The 25,641-nt window shown below is 38.0% G+C and overlaps 1 protein-coding gene across 1 annotated transcript in view; it reads left to right on the top strand.

Annotated features, from left to right (window-relative positions):
* IMPG1 (interphotoreceptor matrix proteoglycan 1) overlaps positions 1 to 25,641 on the top strand; it is a 66,628-nt gene that overhangs the window by 11,648 nt on the left and 29,339 nt on the right. The window contains exons 2-12 of the mRNA XM_075148035.1: positions 1,486 to 1,719; positions 6,543 to 6,709; positions 6,923 to 6,951; positions 9,404 to 9,471; positions 10,462 to 10,553; positions 13,523 to 13,669; positions 16,669 to 16,727; positions 18,512 to 18,532; positions 19,907 to 20,160; positions 21,615 to 21,691; positions 22,328 to 22,862. Of these exons, the coding sequence (XP_075004136.1) occupies positions 1,486 to 1,719; positions 6,543 to 6,709; positions 6,923 to 6,951; positions 9,404 to 9,471; positions 10,462 to 10,553; positions 13,523 to 13,669; positions 16,669 to 16,727; positions 18,512 to 18,532; positions 19,907 to 20,160; positions 21,615 to 21,691; positions 22,328 to 22,862 (1,683 nt within the window). The remainder of the gene's footprint in view (positions 1 to 1,485; positions 1,720 to 6,542; positions 6,710 to 6,922; positions 6,952 to 9,403; positions 9,472 to 10,461; positions 10,554 to 13,522; positions 13,670 to 16,668; positions 16,728 to 18,511; positions 18,533 to 19,906; positions 20,161 to 21,614; positions 21,692 to 22,327; positions 22,863 to 25,641) is intronic.

The raw sequence follows: 25,641 nt of genomic DNA, 5'->3' as shown, positions 1-25,641 counted from the left end.
TTTATTCTTCTTTCACATTTTTTAAACCATTCTTCAAAGCAAATTTTTCAGTTGATTCATCAGCATTCAGGTACACATATACCATGCCTTTCTTACATTTTCTCCCTTAAAGTTTTCCAATTATCTACAAACTTTACACTTTCCTTTCAAAACAGTTCTTTCAAAATGTCTTTTATTCTGTTTACATTTTTCTTGATGTTTCATCTGTAATGATTGTATCAAATGTATGAAAATGCAACCAAAAAAAGGTATTTCCAAATTAACTTTAACATCTTTATTAATATGCATGCAAAATTTTGGAAGATAATCTAAAAGATACTAATTGCTCCTGTCACGCAATCCTGCAAAATGCCGTATTTCAGCTCATTTAAATGTGTACCTTATATGTTATTCTTATCATTAACATTTTTACATTAAATTTAGCTGCTATGTCATGTAATACTGCATCACAAATACTTAGGAAGTGGAACCAAATGAGTTCTGAATTGTTGTGTGCCTTTTAAGATGGGGGTTCCTATGCTTGAGGCTATTTTGACACCCTAGAAGCATTTCCATTTTTCGTAACTGAATAGCTCCATAAGTAAAACTGAAGCCTAGATCTTCAATTCCCACTCACTGATTTCACTTTTTTCTACTGTAGCTGTTCCACTTTGCCAGGAATAATTAAAGATCTATTGAGATCCAATGCCAGAGCTTTCACAACACCTATCATCCAGCAGCAAAGAAACATAATTGCAGTCTGTTCTGATTAATACTTCAGTTTATGTGAGGGAAGGATAGAGGAGTGCACTGTGGAGTAAAAGAGGGAGACTGGAAACAGCTCTTTCTTTCCCAAAGACAATCAAACTCCTGTTCAGCTTTTGAAATAAAGTGTTTCAAGGTCCGGTTCTTGGCATGGGTTCAAGACTATGAACCTGATGTGAAGGGAGATGTGCCTTGAAACCCGAAGGAAACATAAGACTATCTTAAAAGGGTGCAGATTTAAGGTACAACTATTTCTCATTTTACTTATCTGCTAGCATAGACACCTTTTTTACACTGTAAGCTGATACATATATGCTTCACTTTCCCCAAGCTCCAGACCGTTACTTATCACTGTACTGTAAATTTCCCTAAAGGGTGATACACTCACAAATGAGATGCTGTGGCATGAAGTTCAAGCACTTAAGTGTCCTTTGTGGATCTAACCTAAAGTCACTTTTGGAAACAAGATTTAGGGCTTCTGAAACTTTTACCCTGTGTGTTCCGGGGTCACGTGTTGAGATATAAGGAAATTATTTACCAGGTCTCTTGAGTCCCAGTTCCCCCATGTGATCATGGGACGTTTCTCCTCAGCACATTAATTCAGTCAGGGCATTGACACCAATATAATGTAACATAAAGAACTCTCAGGTTCATACCCATTTTCCAACATGATCTTGCATTGGATACCTACTGCCTATGCAATGTATGTTTATGTACATTTTTACTTTTTATCTTTTCCAGAAATCCCTAATAAGGTAAACCGTGGTGAAGCCAAACATCTTGCAGATGCCTCAGGGTCAGACAAAACAGAAAGAACAACAAAGAGGTCCAGAGTATCAACCATAAGGCGGATATTTGACATGGCAAAACACCGAACAAAGAGGTCATCCTTTTTCTCAACTGGTGTGAAAGTTTGCCCACAAGAATCAGTGAAGCAGATTTTAGCCAGTCACCAAGCTTACTATAGATTAAGAGGTAAGATGATGATTGTATCATGTACTTCCTCCTTGAAAGTATTTATTTTAATTGAAGAAACACAGTAATTTTCCAGAATCTTGTTCTGTAGCTCTAGGCAGAGTATGTGCTATTTGCTTTATGCTTTATTTTTACATAGATAATCAAATGTTACATGTACATTAGCATGGTTCAAGACAGACAGTTACCAGAACAGAATAAAACAATGTACTCAAAGGACTAATGAATTCAGTGTAATTGCATAGTGTTCTAGCATGGCAGAACATGAAGACCAAATTATGCCTGCAATACTTTCTCAGAAGTACAGCAGGTACCATCATTGCTACCCAGAATTAATCCCACCAGCTCAAGACAAGTAATGAAACTATTCATCCGTCATTTCACAAATATATTGGTGTATATGTAGTTACATTAAGTCTGTGGCAGTCTTGGTGTGCTACAAACACGTAGACAATTGCTAGCAGCTCATGCAAAGACCTCAGTCTTATTTTTAAAAAGTCTAGAATGTTTTTTCTGCCCTTTCCCAATTAATTCATTCCCTCCCCAGCCCTTTATTTACCTCCCTTGACCATAGAGAGCCTATAGAGTTACCACTCCAATTTTAGGTCCCTAGAGAGCATGGTGAAACAGCCCTCTGTTTTTTATATTTCCTCTCTTCCTCCCTCTACCTCTCCCAGTCTTTCATTCTGTGGCTGTTCCAATTTGCATTAGAAAAATGCATATTTTTGTGCTGCACCTAGACAGTCCAAAGCTAATTCTAAAACCTAGTCAGCACTTCTGGCATGCAAGTAGCTAAGGCAACATCTACTCTCTAGATCAGTTTTGCTTAGCTATTTGTCCTCTATATTGGTCTCCAACCATTCATATACATGTATATAACTTGGCTGCGCCTCAGCTCTCTTTCAGGGAACCAGCTAGTTCCCTCTAAAATGAAATCTGGATGTAAAGCTGCAAAAATTTTACTCCAGCAGCCACTTGCTATAGGCACCATGGGCAAACTACACCAACGTCTGTAGCCATTCCTATAGATACATATTTGGTATCCATTGTGGGACTGAATTCCAGCCCAATGGGCGTTAGACAGAATTCTGAAACGTGTTAAAGAGGCCTTTCTTAAATACTAATTAATCCTGAAAATCCCTAAAACTCACTGGTCACATCCATGACTGGGCTGAAAACAAGCTATCCTGGGACAGGCTGGTATCATTGACCTGAACTCAAAGAACTGCAACTATGACATTTTTGTTTAAAAACTGATGATGACAATAATACCACCTTTTTGGAGAGCAGCACATCAGCTGGAATATTGGGCTCTATAAGTCTTGTAGTGCAAGCAGGTTTAAACTTACAGCCCTCTTTCCCAGCAGTGTCCTACACTCACAAAGTTCTCTGAGTAGGTGTCATCCAGTTCTTCAACTGAAGCCAGAGTCCTTCCCAAAAAGTAAGCAAGAGAACAGATGACTGCAGCTGAATAATTTGTACACTCATTCAGAAAAAGGTGTTTCTGCTCCCTTGAATAGTTGCACATTTTCCATTACAATGTCCTTCATTAAAACCTGAAAAAATCTTTCCTTCAAGGAAAGATCAGAACCCAAGACTTCTGCCCTCCTAGCTGAGCATGCTTATTTACCTGATGAAAGTGATAAATGAAAAAAAACGTAGTAGTGAAAATGTCGTGATGCAAGCATTATCCTTGAAGCTGTAACCACAGTACGAGCCTTCATGAAAAGATAATCTGGTAGCCATGCTGGAGTCTTACAGCTTGTGCCTATCTGTGGGACAATCTTACCTTCATTTTGTTTTGCAGATATACCTTTAGGTCCGTTCTTTTCCATATCTAAAGTCTAGGAGACCACTTCCACCCCTCCATGTCTCGTGACACATTTAGAACTGTAACAGCACTGTGGATCATATCTGTCCTCTAGAGAATTTTACTACTTCCTAAGAAAAATTACACAATTTTTTTTACATATATATATATATATATTTTCTCTATGCTTTCAGGAATGTACACACAACACAAAGCAGCTCAGATATAGGAGCTCAGACAGTTACTAATGGATAACCTGAGCCTACTGTGACCCTATACCAACTCTGAAATAACACACCATAGCTTAAGTCACCATGAAGACAGTCCCTCATGTGGGGCAAACTGGGAGCATGCATGGAATCAGCTACAACGCCTCCTCAGCTGGCCATGTGTCATGTTGATCTAAACCCTGGTAACTGGATTGCTTTTCATCAGATAGGATTTCTTTATTCAGCAGTTACTGCTCAGAAAAACAGATACCAGAGAGTTGTAAGTGAGAAAAAGATGATAGAAAGTAGCCTTAGCTGCTAGCTCATAATGAATAAATCTCTTCAAAAGACAGCCTGTTCCTTTTTAATAATCTGACCACATCTGCTCCACAAGCAGCTGCTCTACTGGGAGGGCAGGTTGTTCCTGAGGTATTGTTGAGGTGCCCTAACACAGCTAGGTGAGTACATCTGTACAGCAAGTTCAGAGAATACCTAGAGAAACTGACTGCACTAACTTCAGAGACACCAATAGATAGTGCAGAGATAGATAGATAAAGACACTGATTAGAAAATGCAGATAATTATCTCACTCTAAGTCAAAGCAGGTATCAAGTACTGAAAATAAATGTCCCATCTCACAGTAATGAACTTTGCAAAGTAAAGTGCTAGAGACAACAGCATTTAAATTGCTAGCAAGTTTTTGTTGAAATGGTTTTTCTAATATGTTTGAAAATCCCCTTCTCTAAAAGCATTTAACTTTAACAACATTTTTAAGAAGTGCGTTCCTTTATCTTGAGTGAGTGTACATTATATTTTCACAAAGCCAAAAATAGAGCTGGCTTTGTTAACTCTAACAATACCAGAGGAATCAACAAGTAGTGACAGAGGCAGTCACCCATGAATTGGAAGGTATAGCAACAGCTGAGATAAACTGAACTGGTTCTGTTCAAAACACATTGGTTCTAGCAGCCACTGAGCCATGTTGGTTATCCTACACAACTGAGTTCACAGACCCTACAGAGGACAACCTGTGTAAGTGGGTATTTCTGCAGTTAAGCAGGAAAGGCCACACAGAATAGCACTTCCTGGCTGGCTCTGTGATAGCTTGAGGATCTCTTTGGACCACTCAGTGATTTTAAACACGACTCAGGTGCAGCCAGGATTCATTCTATGTTTAGTTTGAGACTGTGGAAAATGAGTTCAGTGAAACTCAAATATTTTGGGTGTGGGGAAGGGCTGGTAGCAGAACAGAAATCCAAAGACATATTAGTATAGTTAGTCAGGTAGGCAGTAGCTGTCTGGAGGAGGGAACAGTTTATCCTACAGAATCTTTTAGAAATGGTTTCCACTTACAAAAAAGAGGAGACTTCACCAAGATGTTGGTAAAAGTGCACTCAGAAGTGTAGCCCCACCTGGCCATCTGTGACTCTCAAAAACTCACTTCTGCAGACATATGTAAGACCTGTGTTATCAGAATACTATAAAGTATTTCCGAGCAGTTATTTTATAACCTAGCTGCTGCTGCTTTCTCCCCTCCCTCATGTACTCATGCACGTCATGATCCTCACTCACAGCGGTAGAGAGCAAGGTCTTTGCAGCAGGAACTTACCTTTTACAAGTTTTCCCTGAAATGCCTGACAGAGTCCTGACTGCTAGAAAATAGATCAAAAAACTGGACGCTAAGCCCAAATATGCATTCTAATATATTTTGTAACATACTACAGCTGAACTTCACAGCTTTCTTGCATACGGAGTGAGCCAACAGAATATGTAAAAGTATTAGTCTCCATTATTATATTACGTGTTTTACATACTTTCATGTAATTAAGCCAGTTTGCATCCAGTAAAAGAAGCTCCCTTAGAGCCATTCATGAATACCACCTTTTCAAAATCTCCCCCACTGTCTTATTCTCTTCATGTTCATTTCCATTTCCCCAAATGATGCAGAATGCTGCTGTTCTCTCTGCAGCCACAGTACCTATTAATCTTGACTGATGTAACCTGGCATTTAACTGGGTGATTCATCACCATGGACAAGATATTTAACATTGAACAAATGACTGTGTACAGTTGTTTAGAGAGGAAGGAAATCATGTTCATTCCAAAGGAATTTCACCTATACTAAGTCACTCAATTTTTCCATAGGTGTTTAAAGAAACATAAAAGCATGTACCTGCTGCAGAATGTCCTTAAGATTTTGAAAAGACTAATTACATTGAAAATTTGGAATATAATCAAATCATTTTAGCCTGCTGCATCTAAAAAATATTTTTTCCATTAAAATATTTTGTTATATGTATGGGGAATATCAAAATCTTGAATATGGTTTGTTTAGTTTGTTCTATGCATAGTTAACCATACTAATGTACAAAACCTTTGTATACAGTTAAAATTGTGATTATTCAAGTATGATGACTGTTAGATTTTTTTTTCTCTACCTCCCTGTTTGCTTTCACTAGAACAACCAATGTGTATCTTTGAATGTATGTACCTTTGAGGTGAACGAAGTGTGCTTTGTGTTTGCTCCTTATTCATTATGATGATGTCAGGCCAAATTAATCTCTCTTTTAAAATGAGGGGAATTAGCAATCCTTAACTCAAAGACAGTTAATCCTTCAGCATAAAGGCAAATGTCTGTCAACTCAAAAATACCTAAAAGACCTAAATATCTAAAAATACCTAGAAGCTGGATTTTTTTTTACCAAGTTTAGTAAGATGTGTAAATCCCAAATCACTTTAAAAAGGCTTTCAAGTTTACTTTTTGGTACAAAGCCTCCTTCCCCAGCCCCTTTCTTCTTACTCAGTCTGCCAGGAAGCTGTGTGGGAAGCCTTTCGTATTTTTCTGGATCGGATTCCTGATACTTCTGAATATCAGAACTGGGTTACTGCCTGCCAGAGGGAAACCTTCTGCATATTCGACATTGGCAAAAATTTCAGCAATTCCCAAGAGCATCTGGAAATAATCCAACGGGTAAGGATTACTGCCATTTGTTTAGAAACTGGGGGAGACTTCCAAGTCCCTCCCCATCTGCTTATATAAGGGCAAAGTATTGTTCAGGAAGAGGAGGGGGCATGTGTTAGAAGGAAAACATAAAAGTACAGTAAACAAAAGAGCTAACAGGCTTCTGCTCAATGGTTGGATACACCCACTAGTAAAATGCTGTTTTTCTTAATCTTTTCGCAGCGAGTAAAACATAGAACCTTCCAGGAAAGGTAAGTAGCACAAGTAGAACCTTGCCACTTGATGTTACTGCCTTTTTTGAAAAAGATCTGTGTAGATGTGCATGGATGTGAGCAGATATACAGATAGCACTGTGGTGTATTTGGTGTGTGCTGTGAGATGTGTATACTGTATGTGTAATAGTACACAGTAATTGAATCACAAATAATGAAGGCGGTAAAATGTCCGAGTTGCCTGTTCACTTTGAGACACCACAGAATGTCTTCTTGGACTAATGTGAGCATGAAACCCTAACAGACCCACGGCTTTCTGTTAGACTAGCGTTGATTGGGAGTGTGACAAAAGATTACCCACAATTGCTATAATTCTCAAAAGGAAGGTCAGAGAGCTTAACAAAAGTTTACCTGGGAGGCTACATTAAGCAATAATATGAAAACTCTATGCCTTCACTTTAGCTTTCCCCTCTATTTTTACACATCATGATAGAGTTAACTAATGTGATGCTTTATTCCGTAAACTCTTGGTCTCATGATCGCAGAGGTCTTATGTGTCTTTATTCATTACGACATGAGAGCTTTGAGTGTTCTTCTTTCTCAGAAATGTATTTTTAATAATGTAGGGCCTAATTAAACTCCCCTGGAAAGGGGAGACCTCCCTCCAAAGGGAGGTCTTTTCACTCAGCCTAGTGCAAACAGCAGCAACCAAGGCAGTAAGTGAAGTGACTGATCTCAGAGTTCTTATGCTCTTTGTGAACAGCACGGTTTTCCCTAGACACAATTCAGAAGGTGAAGTAAATTCTATGAAATTACTCATATTTTAGCTGGAAATACAGGCAGCCGTGATTATGCATTGTTGGACTTCATCTTTACTACTGTGTGGTTTGGGAAGGGTTTTGTATCTTCTGTAGATGCCATGTAGAGAGATCAGTCTCCAGTTAAAGGCACAACACATAATTAGTTAACATTGTGAAAACATTACAAATAATACTTTAGTTCTCACCACACAAGATATCCAGAGGATGTGGTAAATCAGGAGTTGTTCATGTTCTTTATTTATTTTATTAAACCTCTAGGTTGGTCCTGTATAGAAATGCAGCCCAGCCTTTTCTGTCTATGGTACCAGCTTCACGTTGTCTCAGTTAATACCGCACCATGCATTTGCAGTGCCCTTAGTTCTTTCACTCATATCAGTTTTCACAAACACTCCACTTGTGTGCACTGCCTTAATAATAGCTGTTTCTGCAGAAATTTTGAGGAATTCTATCCTCATTTATTTCCATTATTGGGCTTTTTATTTTATGCTGTGGTTTTTTCCTCACTCTGCTTAGAACCCAAAACAACTGAAATTCTTCACCCCCCAATTTCAGGAAAGAAAAATCTCAAAATGTCACTTAGAAGAGTCTTATCTAAGAATCTAAATGTTTCCGAAAGTTACAAATGAATAAAAATTTGGTTTTAGAGCAGAAATTATTCTATAGCCTTAACTGCAGGAATCTTTAACACATCTATTATAAAATATACTTATATATACATACCACTTCTGCTTGTCAGGCAAGCTAACAGTCGCAGTTACAAAACTTATTCATCAACACATGACTGTAAAACTTAGAACAGAAAATAATATCAACAATACAAAAACAAATCCTGTGATGCAAGGCAGACAATCTGTACAGCACACCCACCATATTCTTACTTGAGTTTTCAGCTGTCTGCCATGGGAACCATAGTAGGCATTAACCCATGAATATTACATCCAGATCCAAACATAAGCGTTCCTACAATTCATAATAATCTTGATCCAGGAATCCGATTTGAAATTGTCATTAGTTTGAAGTGTCCTTATGATATTATAATGCACGCTGACAGCAGAAAAAGAAGTCCACCCATCCTCTCCTCACACCAAACCATATGAAACACACTTGGAACCATGAAATGTCCATTGTAAAATTAGAAGCAGCCTGAAGCCCAAAGCCCTCACTGAACTATCTTGGTAGGATGAGATGTAGCAAAGGAGACAACACGTGGTTTAGATAGTGTACAAAAAGTCTTGCTTCCATTTTAGTCAGTGGCCAACCATTCATAGACTTCAAAGAGAGAAAAAGCAGACCCTGTGCACTGATTTAATCTCTGTGACCCCACCCCTCTGATTGCTTGGAGAAAATCAGTCACGAAACCTCATAAGCAGACTCCTGACAGGATTGGTAGTCCTTGCTGGAGGAATATATCAAATCAGTATTTTTGTTCACTGTAAGAGCAAATACCATATTGAAGGAGAGGAAAGGAGATATATAAACTGTTGAATATAAAATATGATCTACTGTTCCATTGCCTGTTTAACCAGCTTATCAAATATTCCATTAGAAATAACTTCTCTCATTTAAAGTACACTTAATATAGGGGTCATTTCTACATTTTTTTTTACACCTTTGCTGTTGCCAGTACAGCATGCTGATCATTAAATCACTCATTTCTATTTGATTGATAGGAAAGATGAAATATCCACAGAGAAAACAGGTGGCAAAAAGCTGGAAGACATTCCTTCCATTTCTACAGGTAAAATCAAATCTGCTTGCTGTGCGTCTGCCCATTAAATAGAATTGCTAAAAGCAGTGATTCATAGATCTTAGAAGGCTGTAATTTAATGAATGCAGTAGAAGCATGACAAGTTCAGTGAAGTACAATGAAAATGCTTTAGCAAAATAACCTATAAGAAGCATTTTTTGATTTCTTTACCGCGTGTCTGCTGCTTAAATGTAGCATTCCAGGTTTGTTTCACAGTCTTTAAATGCATATGTTTTCCTAGTTTCAGGAGAGTAGAAAATAGAGCTAATTTTGTTTCAGTTATGAAATTACATTTAGACTGTCAGCTGCTGCATTTTTTTAGCCAAAATAAGCAAGCGGATGAAAATAAAGAATGACTTTAACCAGAAAGTCACAGTGACGCCAAGACATTACTTTGAGCAGATTATTCCAATTAGAATTACCAACACTCTTGTGTACTACAGTTCTTTAAAATAATGTTAGAAATTTATGCAGTGATAAAAATGTGTAAATATGAGCATTTTGGTTCAAGGATGAAACATCCTGCACACATATTTTTATGAGGGCCAAATATGACAGAATCTTATTGATAGCAACTTCCAGCATGGTAATTTTGTCCCTAGCTGGAAAACTCTGTGAAAGCCTCTTGTTACTTTAAATTGAGCCCTAAAGAAAGGTGGCTATCATAAAGACAAAGATCTTGACTGGCAAAATCAAGCTTAGACATTTGGTGATATATAATACAGTGTGACAGGAAATGATAAAATATTATTAATTTACATAATTTCATTGATGCATAGTCAGGGCCATTTTTGCCTTCAGTCACACACATGCAATGCTACTGATGTTTTGACCTGGAAAGAAAGGCCATCTATTGTATAAAAAGTAGCAGCTTTACCCATGCCATAAGTCATGATGAGCTGACACCTGACCAACAGAGAAAAGGGAAGATTTTTGATGTTCAAACCTGTTCTTGCCTGATTTTACTTTAAACCCCCCCAGGCTCCCCTGGCACATCCCTCTCTCCATATGCACCAGTACCTAACGGCACGCTGCTCAACGAAATTGTTAACGACACGAAGACTCCTGTGAAGGTGAGGGCAGCCTGTTTTCCTATCCCACTTTTTCACTCACCTCTTCTTTTTGAGCTCAGCTAGCAGAAAAGAGGGGGAAGCCTTATAAACACTTAGTGCTTATAAACCATGAGTGCTCCCCTCTGTTACTGCTAGTAAGACTGAAGGGTTTTCTTAGCATCTGTTCTGTACTGGAATAGTGTATTATGTTTCTTGCGTATGAGGTAGAAATTATAAAAATATGGCAACCAGCTTTTAGGCAGAGTCTTCATTCTTTTAATGAGGGGCCCATTGCCTATTTTGTAACCTTGTTCTTCATTAAACAATGTAAAAAGGCATACCTTCTGAGCTTTCCACAGCACAGGGGGTAGGACTGCACCTTCTTGCCTTTTTCCTGCCAGACAGCCAGCTGTCAAACAGGGGATCTCTGCTGATGCCTCCTCAGAGCAGCCATGCAGCATGGTGCCAGGGGCTACCCCCTCCTCTGCAGGTTTACAGCAGCTACCACAGGCCACAGGTCACGTCTGAGACAGGGGTGGAGGTGAAAAGAGGGGCAGTTATTTTCCCTGTCCTGGCCACTGCACCTGGGGGTGGCAGGGAGGTGGCCTCAGCTCAGCTGTGTGGCTTCAGGGAACCTTCCGGAACCTCCCTCTAGAGAGAGACCGATGCCTCACCAGGGCCTGAGGGCCCAGGGTGGACCCTGCTGCCGAGGAGCACCCAGCAGGAGCCGGCCCCTTGCATTTCCCCTCTGCTTTGCTCTGAGATATTTTTCAATTTCTAAAACATTTGCCCTTCTAGAGCAGCTCTGGGTTTTTTTTGTTGTTTGTGCGTACTGGCTGTAGGAAGAGGCTCATGCCGCCTCCTCCCCACTTGGGTGAACTCAAGGTCTCGGAGAATTGGAGGGCAGAAATGCTGGCTGAAGCCTCGCCCATCACACCCCTGGCAAATCGCCACCATTCTCTGCAAGCTCCTCAGCTCCGGCACAGGAATTACACCAGAGTAATCCCAGTTAAATGCTACTTTTACTGCCCGAAATTATTACATCCTCAGGATCTAAGAAAGCAAAATAATCTTAATAGCCTCAACTGTCTATTACCTACCTGTATCATAGCTGTTGGAGTGAAAGAGCAGATAGAATATGAGGGAAAAATGGTTTTAAAATTGCTTATTTGTGATGTTTGAGATGTACTGGGAGATTGGCATTAACAAATTCCTCCATGTTATAGATCTCCTCATTCTTCCTCAGCCCAGTACTTTGTGACCAGCTCCCTAAAGGCTGGCTCCTCAAAAGTCATAGGGCAGCTGTATAGAAAGTGCATATTCCTTAATCTTCCGTTTATATGATAGAACATTACAGAATGCTCTTTCTCTAACTGATGAGCCATATTTTTATACACAACACAAAACATACGTTCCTCTAAAACTGAGACATCGTAAGGAATGGCTTAGCAGAGCTGAGTTACGCAGAATCAATGGGTGCAGAAAGTGTTCTTTCCTGTTTCACTTGTTCTTTATTATATTAACATCTTATTTTCTCTCTTATCCCCTGACACACCGTAATTGCACGTAATATTTCTTGTTCTGCTTATTCTTGGAAGCTATCAAAACCTAGGTGTTATGTATGGGACAGATGTCTCTGGCAGCCTCATGCCAACCCACCTGGCAGCAGAAGTGGAAACCCCACCTCTCTGTGGGATTCAGGCTGATGAGCTTGCTGCTCTTTTGGGCCACTTTCTTCATGATCATTGTCTTGCTCTTGTTGTGGTTGTTTGTTTATCCAAGGTATAAAAAGCCTGGCTGAGAGTCGAATTGTCCTTGAGCAAATAAAAATATAAAAAAAGTGTTTAAAGAATACCCAATATGTAAGTATTGCTAACAAGTATAAACATGCAATGTATATGCAGTACATGCAGTAAAGAAAAACTTGTGTTCCAAGACCTTCATATTTTTAACAGGCAAACTTTATAGAACCCTGAAAGGTTTTTTTTCAGAAAAAAACTAAAGGCTTTTTTGTGTAATAAAATACATTGACAGTGGAACGCAAGGATGGTATCTGTTAACATTAGTAACAAGATTTGTGAAGAAGGACTGAGAAATTGGCAAAAGGCAGGAGTTTCCTGGATGGCCTCTCTGCATGCCCTCTTCAGGTACTTGCATTCCAAGACTTCAAATTTGAAGGTCAGCTCTGTTTGTGAATAAGGAACAAGAGATACCTTCTGATCTTAAAATTAGCAAATGTGTATTGTTATATCTAAGATAAGTTAGGAAATCTTTCTGAATGCACCCATAGTGGCTCTCCTCCTTGTAGCCAGCACATTGTAGGCTACAAATGAATTGGCTTTTGCAGTTTAACAGTACTAAAGGGAAAAATTAGTAAGTGTAAGCCAAAACTGCAAATAGTGCCAGGAAAAAATAAACAAAATAAGAGTACTTTTAATCGCAGTAAAGTCAGCTGCATAGTAAAGGTGTAACACAGGTAGGGCTAGTTCTATTTTATTATTAGGAAAAAAACAAATGCAAATGTCTGAACATGAAATAGTAACAGAGAGTCTGTCACTCTGCTCTGGTTGACCATGGGTGTTCTGAGGGTAGGATACCATACAGCTTTTAGCATTTGCTTGTCACTCTCCTTGATGTCACACACTTTCCTCCAAAGTGGCAAATAAAGCTATATGACTTTAATGATGATGGAAGTAAGAAGACTTGGTAACAGTCTGTGTACAAGAAATGGCTTGATTCTCTTCATCACCTTCATTTGTGTATATCAAGGGCAACTCTCAAGTCACAGTAGTAGAAACTTGTTTGCAAAGGCAGAAGAATTAAGCCAACAGATGTGGCTAGGAACTCTCGCCTTTTGTAGGATATGGTTCAGAAAGTTATTTTGGGGACAGGCTTAAAAAGGAACCCTTCTACATATTAAATACTGAAGTGTGGGGAAAAAGCACTTAGTTTTATTTCTCTCCTTTTTTTCCTCTCCTCTTCTTTTCCAGGAGCTGGGAACAAATACAGTCCCAGAACTGCCTCTGGAGCAAATGGTAGAATTCAGTGTCACTCTCACTGATCAGGAGTACACAGCTGAACTTAATGATCCCAACTCCCCACAGTACCGACAACTCGCTGCCAAATTTCAGCTACAGGTAAGAAGGCTGAGTGAATGCCAAAATGTTGGCTTTGTACCTTGACTGAGATTTGTAATATGAAACTACCTTTACCATGAAACAGAACTAGAATCTACTGCCCTCATTTAAAATAGATAATTCCTGTTGTCTCAAGACCTTCAGTTTTCCTTCATGTATAGCCAGCATTTCCCCTTGTTTAGGCCATCTGTTCAGCCACCAAGCTAACAAGCCAATGTCTTCGTCAGCAGTAGAGCCTCAGGTAACTGACGAACAGAGTAACTTTAGGAATATCATTTGGGCTTAATCAGGAATTCATGGACAGTACTTTGTGGTAATTTAATTTCTACAATAAACCTAGTAAGAAATGTAATATAAATGTTAAAAGTAATTAGCTACTGTTGTCTGAACTATTCTTCAAAGGGCTTCCAGTAATTTTGTTGTGCATTACCACATTACCCGTTTCTGTAAGAAGTGGAACATCTGTGGTGTTTTCATATAATTAATAATATTAACTCAATGTTCAGGTGTCAGTTTAATAGATAGCATTCCTTAGTGCAAGCTATTTCACTATCATGGTTCAGTTTCAGATATGCATAGAAAAATGGTGAAGGATGTGCTGGCGGAGCTGATAAAAAGTGGCTTCTCTGGAGATTTCCAGTATTATCATCACTCAGAACTGCCTGCAGACTTTGTTTACTACACATAAAATGATGTAATTCATAAATCTGAGTCTTAAGTTATTTCAGTAATTTCATTAGTAGGAGGGGGTGAAATGCAAAGTTTCTTGATTGTTAAATTATTTTCCATTGTCATGAAATTTTATCTGTCACTTTAAAGAGTCCAAAGCGGTTCTTGACATGCAATGTTGAATAGAAAATGATTTGTAGTCCAGTACCATGAAATACACCTGACGTGCTTTCCTCCAAAGATAGATCATGGAGGAGGCAGAGGGCAATCTTGATACAAGACAGTTTTACAAGTGCACTCAAAAGGTGAGAGTGAGAAGACTGGATTCAGAATTAAAACCTCATCCAGCCCCATGAGCTCCTGTACAAATTGCAGAGAAACCCTTGCAAAGGCTGGGGCCATGGAGTTCCAAGCTGTTTCTAATTCATTCCAGGACATGGCAAGAGGGAAGAGTTACAGCAGACATTACAGTGCAAGTGTTCAGAAGTACATCTGTACACCACATTTAAAATCACATGAAAAACAGAATGCAGATTCAGATGCTTATGCTACTCAGTGCATCGAGATTCGGTTGGCAAAAGTAGGAAATAGGAAGCTACATATGTGCATACTGTTAAAAGAAAATATCAACTTCATTATGATATAAAGAGAACGAAGAAGAGATTGAACAGAGCCCATGCCAAGAATCAGTGGCAGAACATGGCTAAAATGGGATTCAGTTGCCTAAACATGGACATCTGATGCCATTTTAGGTGCCCCAGGTTATCCAAAGCATCTGCAAGGGCCTCTCAAATATGAGAGCGCTGCACTCTTTTGAACCAGCAACTGAGTAGAAGATGACCTTAAGGCATCTAAAATGATAGTGCTTGCCTAAGTTTAGGAAAATTAATTGCATCCCAGTGATTGAGGCCCTTAATCTCCATTACTTTCAGTGAGCATTAATCACATGAATAACATTTAAAATCTTTCCACGGTCTAATTGCTACTTCTGCACCACTTTTACTAAGTCAGACCAAGCTCAAAATGAAGTATTTACCTCAGCTCCTTTCCTACTGTCCTCTTGTGGGAGATGGGCAAGGGGAGTGTAGATGGTAGGCCATTTTCTGCGCTAGACTTCAGCTTCTCTTCTGCTTGCTGCAATGAAAAAGACATCTAGGCTGATACAGTGTGGCTGATACCTGGTATTGTGATAATATACTGATCTTCCGCTACTTCTTCTTCACTTAACTTACATTAGAGATGCAGAGAAAGCTGTGGGTCTGACTGCCCATTCCCTATCAGTTCTGACAAACTCTCATGCATGAATGAATGAATTTTAAGTGTATGCTGGGTTTGTACAGAATCATATAGCTAAGGAAGAGGAAAGATCTCCACATTAGTTCATATACTTTTTAAGTGATATGATGAATTAAAAGGACCTGATTCCTCAAGAGGCTTTTTCACTTCTTTTCAAGTGCTGAATTTCCTCAACTCCACAGGCTTTGCTCGCAGATGAAAGACTTAGATGATGTGTTGCCTGGTACTTAACATGACCAGGAAGTGAATCAGAAAGGAACTGTGGAACTGTGTGTTTAAAAAAAAATTCCTTTCCTCTGGCATAGTAGATGTACATAAAATATATCATTTGACTTATCCGTATAAATGTTGCTACAATTGGAAAAGACCAAAAGATCAATCAGCTGGATCTCAAAACATTGTTAATTCTTGAGGTGTTGATAAAAACACTTATTATCCTAAAGTCTGAAAAATATATACAGACTTCACCTTTTCTGCTCATTGTTTATTCTTCCTATTGTCTCTTCTATTCAAAACCATGTAAATGTAAAATTGTCTACATTAGAACTAAAAATATATGAAGTTATTCTATTTGTACAAGACAGGTAAAACTTTAATTTATAAATGCTTTGTCAAATAATCTAAATCCATCTGCATTTGGTTAATATTTCTAAATAATTAACAATTTACAATTAAGGTGACTTGAATCACAAAATTATTCATGAACCAAAACTGCTGAAAATAAGAAAAGCATTTGATTCATGTTGTTTGACGCGCTCTATTATGAACTAGATTATCACTGATTTACATAATTACATTACTAAAAAAACTTGTATTTTGTACTTCATTTTACCTATTAACAGGTAATACAGGCAGCATATACAAACCAAATATTGTGTTTAAGTTGAGCAATGATGATACCACAAAGAGGGCAGTTGAGACTGTTTCCTAAAGCTCTTTCTGAAATATGAAAAATACTGTCTAGGTTGCCAACCTGTGCTTGCTTTTTAGTGGTAGAACTTACACTGAATTAATGATTTTATGTTTTTCTATAGATGCAAAAAATATTTGAGAAACTTCCAGGATTCAAAGAAATTCACGTATTAGGATTTAAGTAAGTAAGAAAATGGGACTCATTTTTCTATTGGCTACTAGGATTCTCCTCCTCCTTCTCTCCCTCCAACATGAAGAGACCTATCTAATAGTGAGGTGTGTATTGCTATAAACAGAAAATGGATTTTTGGGAACAACACAGAGACAATATGGAGAGAAGTGCAAACACAGCCCAAGTGAGACTATGAGGTTTTGAATTACTAAGTAGAAGAAGCTTTGATTCCCTGAGGGGTGTAGTGATCAATAAATCCTTTGAAATTTTTTGCTAGCAACATTGTATTAAGGACTTTCTTAAATGATGAGGTAAATAGAGTTAGGAGTATGATTATTTAGGTGGCTACTTTTTTGCATGTGGATCCTGTGCCCTTCATAGATCACAGTGAAGGTGTCTTGGCAAGTGAAGGTTGCAGGAGGATACATGTTCACACATATAAAACTTTTCCAATAGGTGTTTCCAACAATTAAAAATGTTTCATTTTTTTAATAAATTTGTGTTCTGTCTTGCCATTTTTTTTTAGTTTTAGCTTCCTATATGTTTACTGCTAATACGAGCTACTGTGTATGTTTTCAATAGAGAATCTGCAGGGGAGGGGGGGGGCAAAAACTGAGTATTTGATATGGTTATGCTTCTATAGATAAGAGCATATTATGTAAAGAATCAAGAGAAAAACAAATTACTAATAGTAAGAAATAACATAAAATTGAAAGGGAATAAAGAGCAGAAAAAAAGACATCAATTCATGTGGGCTTATGGCACAGCATCAGGAACATTCAGTCCTTCTAGTAATATTTAATACATGTGGAAGAACATTCATATCACAATGCAATTTTAGACAAGAGCATACTTCCTAGCTTTTCTCTCTGCAAAATTGCTGGGGAAAAGGAGAGAGAAGAGCAAAATAGAATGAAAACTAGTTGCTTACATTTTGATAACGAAAGTAAGAAAACAAAAAGCTGGCTACTGCAGAACAGAGAAAATCTGTAGTAGCATCTCATAGTTACAACGTGCAATAACTAACCTCTTTCAGTTGTGACTCCAGGAGATCTGGGATTCATTTCTGTTTAGTATCTTGGTCTTAGGAGCTGATATGAAAGTACATCCATCAATGTGGAAGACCAGGATTGCTTCCCATCATCTAGTAATTTAGTTAGCTCCTGAGAGTTACAGATCAGTAAAGACAGGTGTTAATGTCCATTCTCCCTTAGCCATATTGTTACCTATATTAGCAGCATTTCCCACAAGACAGTATGGAAGGACAACATTAGAGATATGCTAGAGAATTCAAGAGGGAAAATAACAGGGCATTATATCACAGGAGGTCAACACAAGCATGTCTTTCAGAGGTAATTAATAGGTCAGGTTACCCCTGTGACTAGGATCTGAGTAGGCACCATGTGTGTTAACAGTAATACTTGCTACTACTGTTACAGGTGTTCATTGCTACCATAAAGATAGAGATTAGCAATGACAGTGGTCAAATTGCACCATTTGGAGTGGGAAATAGGAAAGCAGATGTTTCAAACTATCAAGGTAAAGTAAAATTCCTGTTTCCCCACTCAAAACATGGAGATTCCCATTGTTTGAAAGGGAAAAAGTGAAATGATGGAGAGTAGGCTGTCATTTTCACACAAAGATAAAAATTATAGACGACACATAGAAGATAAGATAAATTGTCAAAAGATGTTTTTGATGTACAACCGATTGATTTACCAGTATACATGAATCTTTGTTTTTCTTTCTTTTGCAATCCTTTATCACACTCTTTCTTCTGTGATGAAATGAAGACAGAAGAAGGAGAAAGATGGGTAATTTGTCTGTAATTCATAGTTAAGATTAATCATTTTATAGACTATTAGATGTAGATAGATACATCAATAAATGTTCTTCATCTTGATGTGACAAAATGAATTGATTTGTGTTCTGCCTAAGTACAAAATCCGTGATATAAAGCAGCTTTTACCTTAATCTGAAAAGTTCATGTAATCAAATTTTGTCAGGATTTCTCTGAAGGAAAGAAAATTTTTTGACCTAAGGAAATTCACATTCAGATGACTAAAGATCTCTATCAGTCATAAAGTGAAACTGAAAAAAATAGGGAAACTTCATATTTAAATTTTCTTCTTTGATCTGCTGTTTCCTAGCTGTACTCCCATATACACATTATCTTCCATAAATATGTAGAATTTCATTTGTTATCTCTATTATCAGGCCAGAATGGCAAAGAGACCAGTTACTAGCTTGATAAAATGCAGGGAGCTTTTGACTGGTAATACAGCTACAGAGTCTGTTGTTGTTTCTTAAAAGTGCTGCTGGGGAATAATTTGCTTAGCGGTTCCCAGAATTTCTCTTTTACTTGTAGTTTAAAAGGAAGAATTGTCTAATGCTTTTCCTGAATTCTTGCAATGTCACATAAATGAAAATACATAGCACATACTAGATAATTTGAAATTCCTCTCTCTCCAGTTATTTGATATTATAAAAAGCAACATAATGGAGTAAAAATATTTTACAATGTACTCATTGTTTTTCATTTTAATTAGTGAATTTAGCATTTATGAAAAGCGATGTATTAATAATTGTGAAAATTTGAGACTTCTGTTAAACAAGTACATCTAGGGAAAAGCTATACATGTTTATTTGGATTTGGAAAAGTTAACTCCCATTGTGAAAAATTATTTGCTTGCCATATTAGCTTGCTTTCTGTTCTTCAAAAAAGAGTAAAAAATTGCCCCAGATGTGATAGGATTTTTGCTTATTTGTAGTTTTATGAACTGTCTAATCCCTTTTCATAGGTTCCTGTATAATTAATAGGTGATTATGGCTTCTAGTAACCCCAGCATGCATTTATGACTCTTTGAACCAATAATCAATTACTTCAAACTATATTACCAGTTCTATAGATCTCTGAGTAGTCAGGTTAAACTGGATTATGTTAGAACATTTTTATAATTTTCTTCAATATTAGAATTTTTGTTAAAAGTTATGCACAGAAGAAAAAAGTTTTAGGTATAACAAAAGTAATTTGAAGATGACAGTCTCATTAGAAAGAAGTATATCTGCATTATTTTTACAGAAGATAATATGTGATGGTTGCATATATTTTTGTTTGTTTGTAAAATCAGTCCTCAGTCAGAAACTGATTTTGCTGCATTGGGCATTTTTGCATCTTCCCTTTGCAGATCAAGCAGCACTATAGCACGATATGTGGTAAACTTCGAGAGAGATGGCTCAGAAATCAAAAGCACAGCAGATGACATCTCAACTATTGGATCTAATAAGGTTGAAAACGAAAAAATTCCATTTTCTCTGAAGGACGAGAGCGAGATATCAGCAACTAAACTCACAGTAACAGACCTTCAGCAACTGGTTGCTATAGCACTCCACGAAGACCAGTCCCTGCCAATGGACCTTGGAACACTTCAGTTTACCGATGGTCAGTAGGCAGGCCGGTGCCCGGCACAGGTCTGAACCTTGCCCTTTCAAACTGATACACTTTCAGTAAGGTCTCCTTTGCTTCTCTAACAGATTGTTTTCATTTGATGTATCCCATTCTCCTAAGTGTTGCATAGCATCCAATGGATGCACAGATCTATGTTAAATTTTATAGCAAAATCTACCATCATAATTATACAGCCTAACTTCCAATCATATTGGAGGATCTATTTTTCTTGGTTGTTTGTTCAGAAAAGCTGGATATTTTGCACACTGAGGCAAATAAGAGGAGAAAAAAAAAAGAAATACTATGATATTCACGATATCATTTTAATTCCCTAATATGGACCGTCTCCTTTCTTTAATAAGACAAAAAGTGAAGGCTTCCTTTAACATAAATTTAGATTTCTGCAAGCTAAGTCTTGATGGTAAGCAAGCCCTCAAACCTCCCAGTGAAGTCAGAGAGACAGACACCTTAAAGAGCATTTGATCCCAAGCTAAAATCGGTGGTTGAATCGCACTGTAAAGGTGCATTATGCTGTCTGAAACATGGAGTGTAGATGACAAGTTGGGTTTGAAGACCTCCAGCAGAAGGTAGAAGGGCTGCATCCTGTTCAGTAATCCAGCTAATAAATATCCTCTTCTAGTCCATCAAGGATTTTTTCAAAGCTAGCATAGCCCTAGTTTTGGGGAGGTGGGTTAAAAGTGGGGGAAATAATTTAAAATATATTTTCATGTGTATATTTACCAAAAAAAAACACACACCAAATTTTAGCTGTAATGTTTCATTTACAAACAGCAGTATTTTCTTGCCAAAAAAAATATTTAGATGAACTAATACTTTCTGTAAGAAAAAAATGTTATATTTTAATGTAGATTAAAAGTCCCAAGAAAAAATTTCATGGATATAGAACATTTTAATAATAACAACTATTTTAATCGACTTTTTCCCACTAGTTATTTCTTATAACCAGTTTTAGAAAAACAGCTTGCATGCAAGTATGTTTAAAGAGCTCCTTTGAGGTTATGAAGGGAGCAACTGGGCACTAAAGCCAAAACACTGAGAGTAACAATGGTGTGGACTCTGGGTAAAACTGAAAAGAATTTAGGCTTAATGAACAACACAATATAATGAGTCATCATAGCCCATGCGGATTTAACTGAGCGGTTCATACTTCAGCTGATTTTAAGCATTCATCCATGGTTCAGCTCTCTGCAGACCTATCCTATTTATACTAAATAAAGAGTACAAAGAATACTGCGTATAAAATTCCTGTTTTCCTCATAATTGCCAGTTTATATGGAAATTTATGCCTCTTTCTTCTTAACACATATTTTTTAAAGTAATTTTTTGATGAAGAATGGTTTTTTACTGAGTTTATGTGTTTTGACCAGTTTTCAGTGTGCCACTGCTGAAATATTGTGCTCGCTCTCTCGAATTTTTTTTTTTTCCAGAATCTATTATACCACCTAGTGATTTTGATAATGATATCCAGGCCATGGTCACTATTCCTCTGGCAGGCCCTGATTTGGTAAGTTAATACTGTTTGTTATATTTGTTTATTTCTCCATGAGAAATGAAATTAAACAGTGTTAAGATGTACATAAAGATACAGAAAAAGCCTCTTATGCTAAAATACATATCTGCCTTTTATAAATGCTGTAACGATTAATGTTGTGGTGTTATACTGTAACAGAGATACTGTTTAGAGCATTTATGGGTGAATACCATAGAATCATAGAATAATAGAATGGTTTGGGTTGGAAGGGACCTTAAAGATCATCTAGTTCCAACCCCCCTGCCATGGTCAGGGACACCTCCCGCTAGACCAGGTTGCTCAAAGCCCTGTCCAACCTGGGCTTGATTACCTTTTCCAGTTTTAATTACAAAGTAAACAATGCCTCACCAGTTCAGTAGTACAACTCAATGACAGAAGGAGAGCATAGTGAGACAGAAGAGAGGGATAGTGAAAGTCATCTTTCTTTGACCATTTTTAAAATTACAGGCAGTGTGATTAGGATCACATGCACATGCCAAACATTTTATACGTCCCATGATTTCATGCTGAGTTAGCTGTTTGCAAGCTCCTGTGGCTAAAGATTATTGGCCTTTTTAGCAATGAAAGTTAAACATAATAATGAAAGCTGCTTTTAAAAAACTTTTTCAGGAGGACTCTATGAGTGTGGAACTCCCACTAGGTTACCCCAGCCCAGCAACAGTGGACGAAACAGGAGACATCCTGGTCAATGAATTTACAACTGGAATTGTGCTAAGTGGAGAGACCAGTGCCCCTGAAGACTTTAATAATTTTGTTTCATCTGAACCTGTGTTCCCTACCAAACCCTCCAGAGAACCATTTCAGGATAAATATCCTCCAGACACAGAAGATATCATTACTGACCACCAGAGTTTCACAGTGCCTTTCAATGCTCTGGGTAGCACTAGCAGTCCTCCAAAACCAGAGGATTCCTATTTGCCTCCTCCAGCAGATGATTCTGTTAGCAATGATTTAATCACTGATGACTATGAGTCTCCAAAGGAGCAGGCTACTACACTGGCAATTTATACCACAAGTAGCTTTACCCCACCTAATCTCCTGCAAGCCGGAGATGAGAATAGTGAAGCTGAGGAGAAGAAAGAACTGAGTGATATAACACAGCCACCTTTCAAGAAAGCTGACCAAGATAGTCTGTCTGGACAAGGTAAGACACAAAAGATTTTTTCATAAGAGAGAGTAGGAGAGATCCAGTTGTTATTACACATACAGTCACTTATGATTACAGTAAGCATTCCTTTCAGTTGTGACAGAAATTTTTCTGGACCATCAAAGGTGAAAAATTTACATTTCTGATGCCCACTTCAAGAAAATCTTAATGTACCTTACTTCAAGGTTGTCAAAGCAAAAAAAACCACCACCCAAACCAACAACAAATGCCTAAGGATAAGGCACACTTTCTACAGGGTATTATGGTAAAAATTCAAAAAGGCAGAGCAAAAAGACATGTCAGGAAAAAAAAAAAGAAATCCCAGACTAACACAAAAAATTCTGGTATTTAAAACATGGAAGGTAAATTGGGTTCTGCAGCTAGATCTGGATGATAGCAGCAAGAGTATCATGAAATCATTTATTCCAAGCAAAGAGTACCATGGGTCAGAAAAGTTTACATATCTACAGGTCTAACGAATGTGAAAAACATCTAAAAATTTCTGGTTTCGATGTTTGTTTATTCAGTTTTATCCATACAGTAGGGTTTTTTAGAGGCACACAGATATATGAGAAAAAACACATAATAAATCAAAAAAGTATATACCTACATATGTCTGGGAGAAAAGTCGGTATAATTTAGCCTTTAAAATGAAAAATACATGATAGACATGTTTCCCACAGTTATCACAAAAGTGTTGACCCTGCAGATGAAAAAAGTTCAGACAAAGGTAGTAGGGTCATCTTTAGGGCACAGGCAAATTAGGCTTTTCCCTAGAACAGCAAAATGTCAGTAAGGCTGCTGCCTCCATCACCACCTTGGAAAGCCATGCTAGACACTGTGGAGAACTGTGGTGTGGGGGTAACTGGATTTTATGGGGCAGCAGCCTCCACTGGCAAAGCAGTGAGAACACAGTTCCTGCCGTTGCCCTCCATCTGTCCCAGCTGTCTGCTCCCTCTCCTGCTCCCCGACCTGGCCTCACCAACTCAGCGTTAGGTCAGTGGACTTAATTTTACTTACACTTCTAAGAAGCCTGTGCTAGCTGTGTGAGATGCAAGAGGTCGCTACAAACACATGGGAGGAATTAGTTCTTTGATGAATATTCAGATGTGCTTTGTCTCAGATTTTTGACTGACCCTCTCAACAGAAAAGCAGAGGGCAGGTAAGAACTTCATAGTAATCAACAGGATTCTCTGAAGTCCCCACGTAGTCTCTAAGCAATACTAAAAAATCTGCAAAGAAGAACAAACAAAAAACAAATTCAGTGGCAAAATTCCCACATTAGCTTGCACAACCACACTCAGTGCTTCTGAGAATGTCATCCTCAAAGCTTGTAAGTTTGCTTCCTGCTTCAGGGAAGTTCCCTGCTCCCATAGGAGGCTCTACTCTGTCCTTGTTCCACCGGCTCCCTCCTTGCTCAGTCCTTGGCCTTTTATGTCCCACCCTGCACTCCAGAAGCCTCCTGGACTGAGCATAATGAACCCTCCTCCCCCTTTCAAGATGTTCCTCCTGACCCAGCATGCCCAGAAACAGCAAGACGGCACCTTCATCCCCGCTGCCCGGCCACATCCTGTAAGGCAAACAGGCAATGTTTGCGTAGCTGATTGGAAATACCCCACTGCATGGTGATAACATCCTTCACAATGGGCCCACACAGCAGAAATGTGAGAGAGGGGAATGCCCATGTAGTGTAATGTCTATAGTATTGTTCTTTCTGGATCCAGTGAATAACAAGATCAGCGTTTTAAAGAACAAAGAATGTAAAAGCTGCCACTTGGGATCATACACTAATCAGCTCTGGACAGGGAAGAGCATAACATATTACGTGGTCATGTTGTTGCACAGTGTAGTTTATGTACTGAGTAAGAACTTCCTGTTCTATAGTCTTGCCTTTATACGGAGTTCTGAAATAAGAGAAAGGCAAATACTTTATGATTAGCAGAGTGACTTAAAGATTAGAAAATCAACTCTTATAAGAATCAATTGTGAAATGTTCCTGAAAACAAAGTTTATGATGACAAGTGTTAAACACAACTATTTTCAAATGCATGCCGAGAAGTCTTGTAATGCTGCTGATAAAAGCACAGCATACCTTCAAAAAACAGTACGTCATACCTTTAAATAACATTCATTATAACTGTGGAAAAGTGTTACATTTGCAGGGGGAAAAAAAAGTCATATGCATTTTTCATTCTATTCATTCATTGGGTTAGGGATTTGATGTCATAAAAACCACATAAAACCACATATCTATTTCGCAATTTGCTAAATAGCTGAAAAAACTTGTAGCCTAACAGCTCCAAATGACTGACGAGAAGCAGCAGAGGGTATTTGACTCACCACAAATGCAGAGCAACTTATGCTGAAGATACTAGTTCCATTCTTTTTCTTCAGCTCAAAAATTGTAAAGAATTTATTTATTGCAATTTATTATAGTTCCTGTCTGACTGTTATTTCACTGGATGGGAGGAGGGATACAGGAGGTTCAAACTTGCTTGATCATTCCACAGTGACAGTGTGGGACCACAGTTCATTTGACTCTTGCACAGGCTTTGATACCTCAGATCAAAATGGGGATTAGATTATGTGTTTCTAAATGATCCTCAGAGACAATACATTGCATAGTTTAATAAGTTTCAATGTCGTCAGGCAAATATCAGGACCAAGGGAAATTTTAGGAAGGATAATACAAATGGAAAGTTCACTGCTTACTAACCCAGATATCTTTAACAAATTTTTCTCATATAATTTGTAATTCAGTAAAAAAATACATAAA

This window comes from Calonectris borealis, chromosome 3, assembly GCF_964195595.1.
Source record: "Calonectris borealis chromosome 3, bCalBor7.hap1.2, whole genome shotgun sequence".
Taxonomy (NCBI): domain Eukaryota; kingdom Metazoa; phylum Chordata; class Aves; order Procellariiformes; family Procellariidae; genus Calonectris; species Calonectris borealis.
This window is presented reverse-complemented; position numbering and strand designations above follow the sequence as displayed.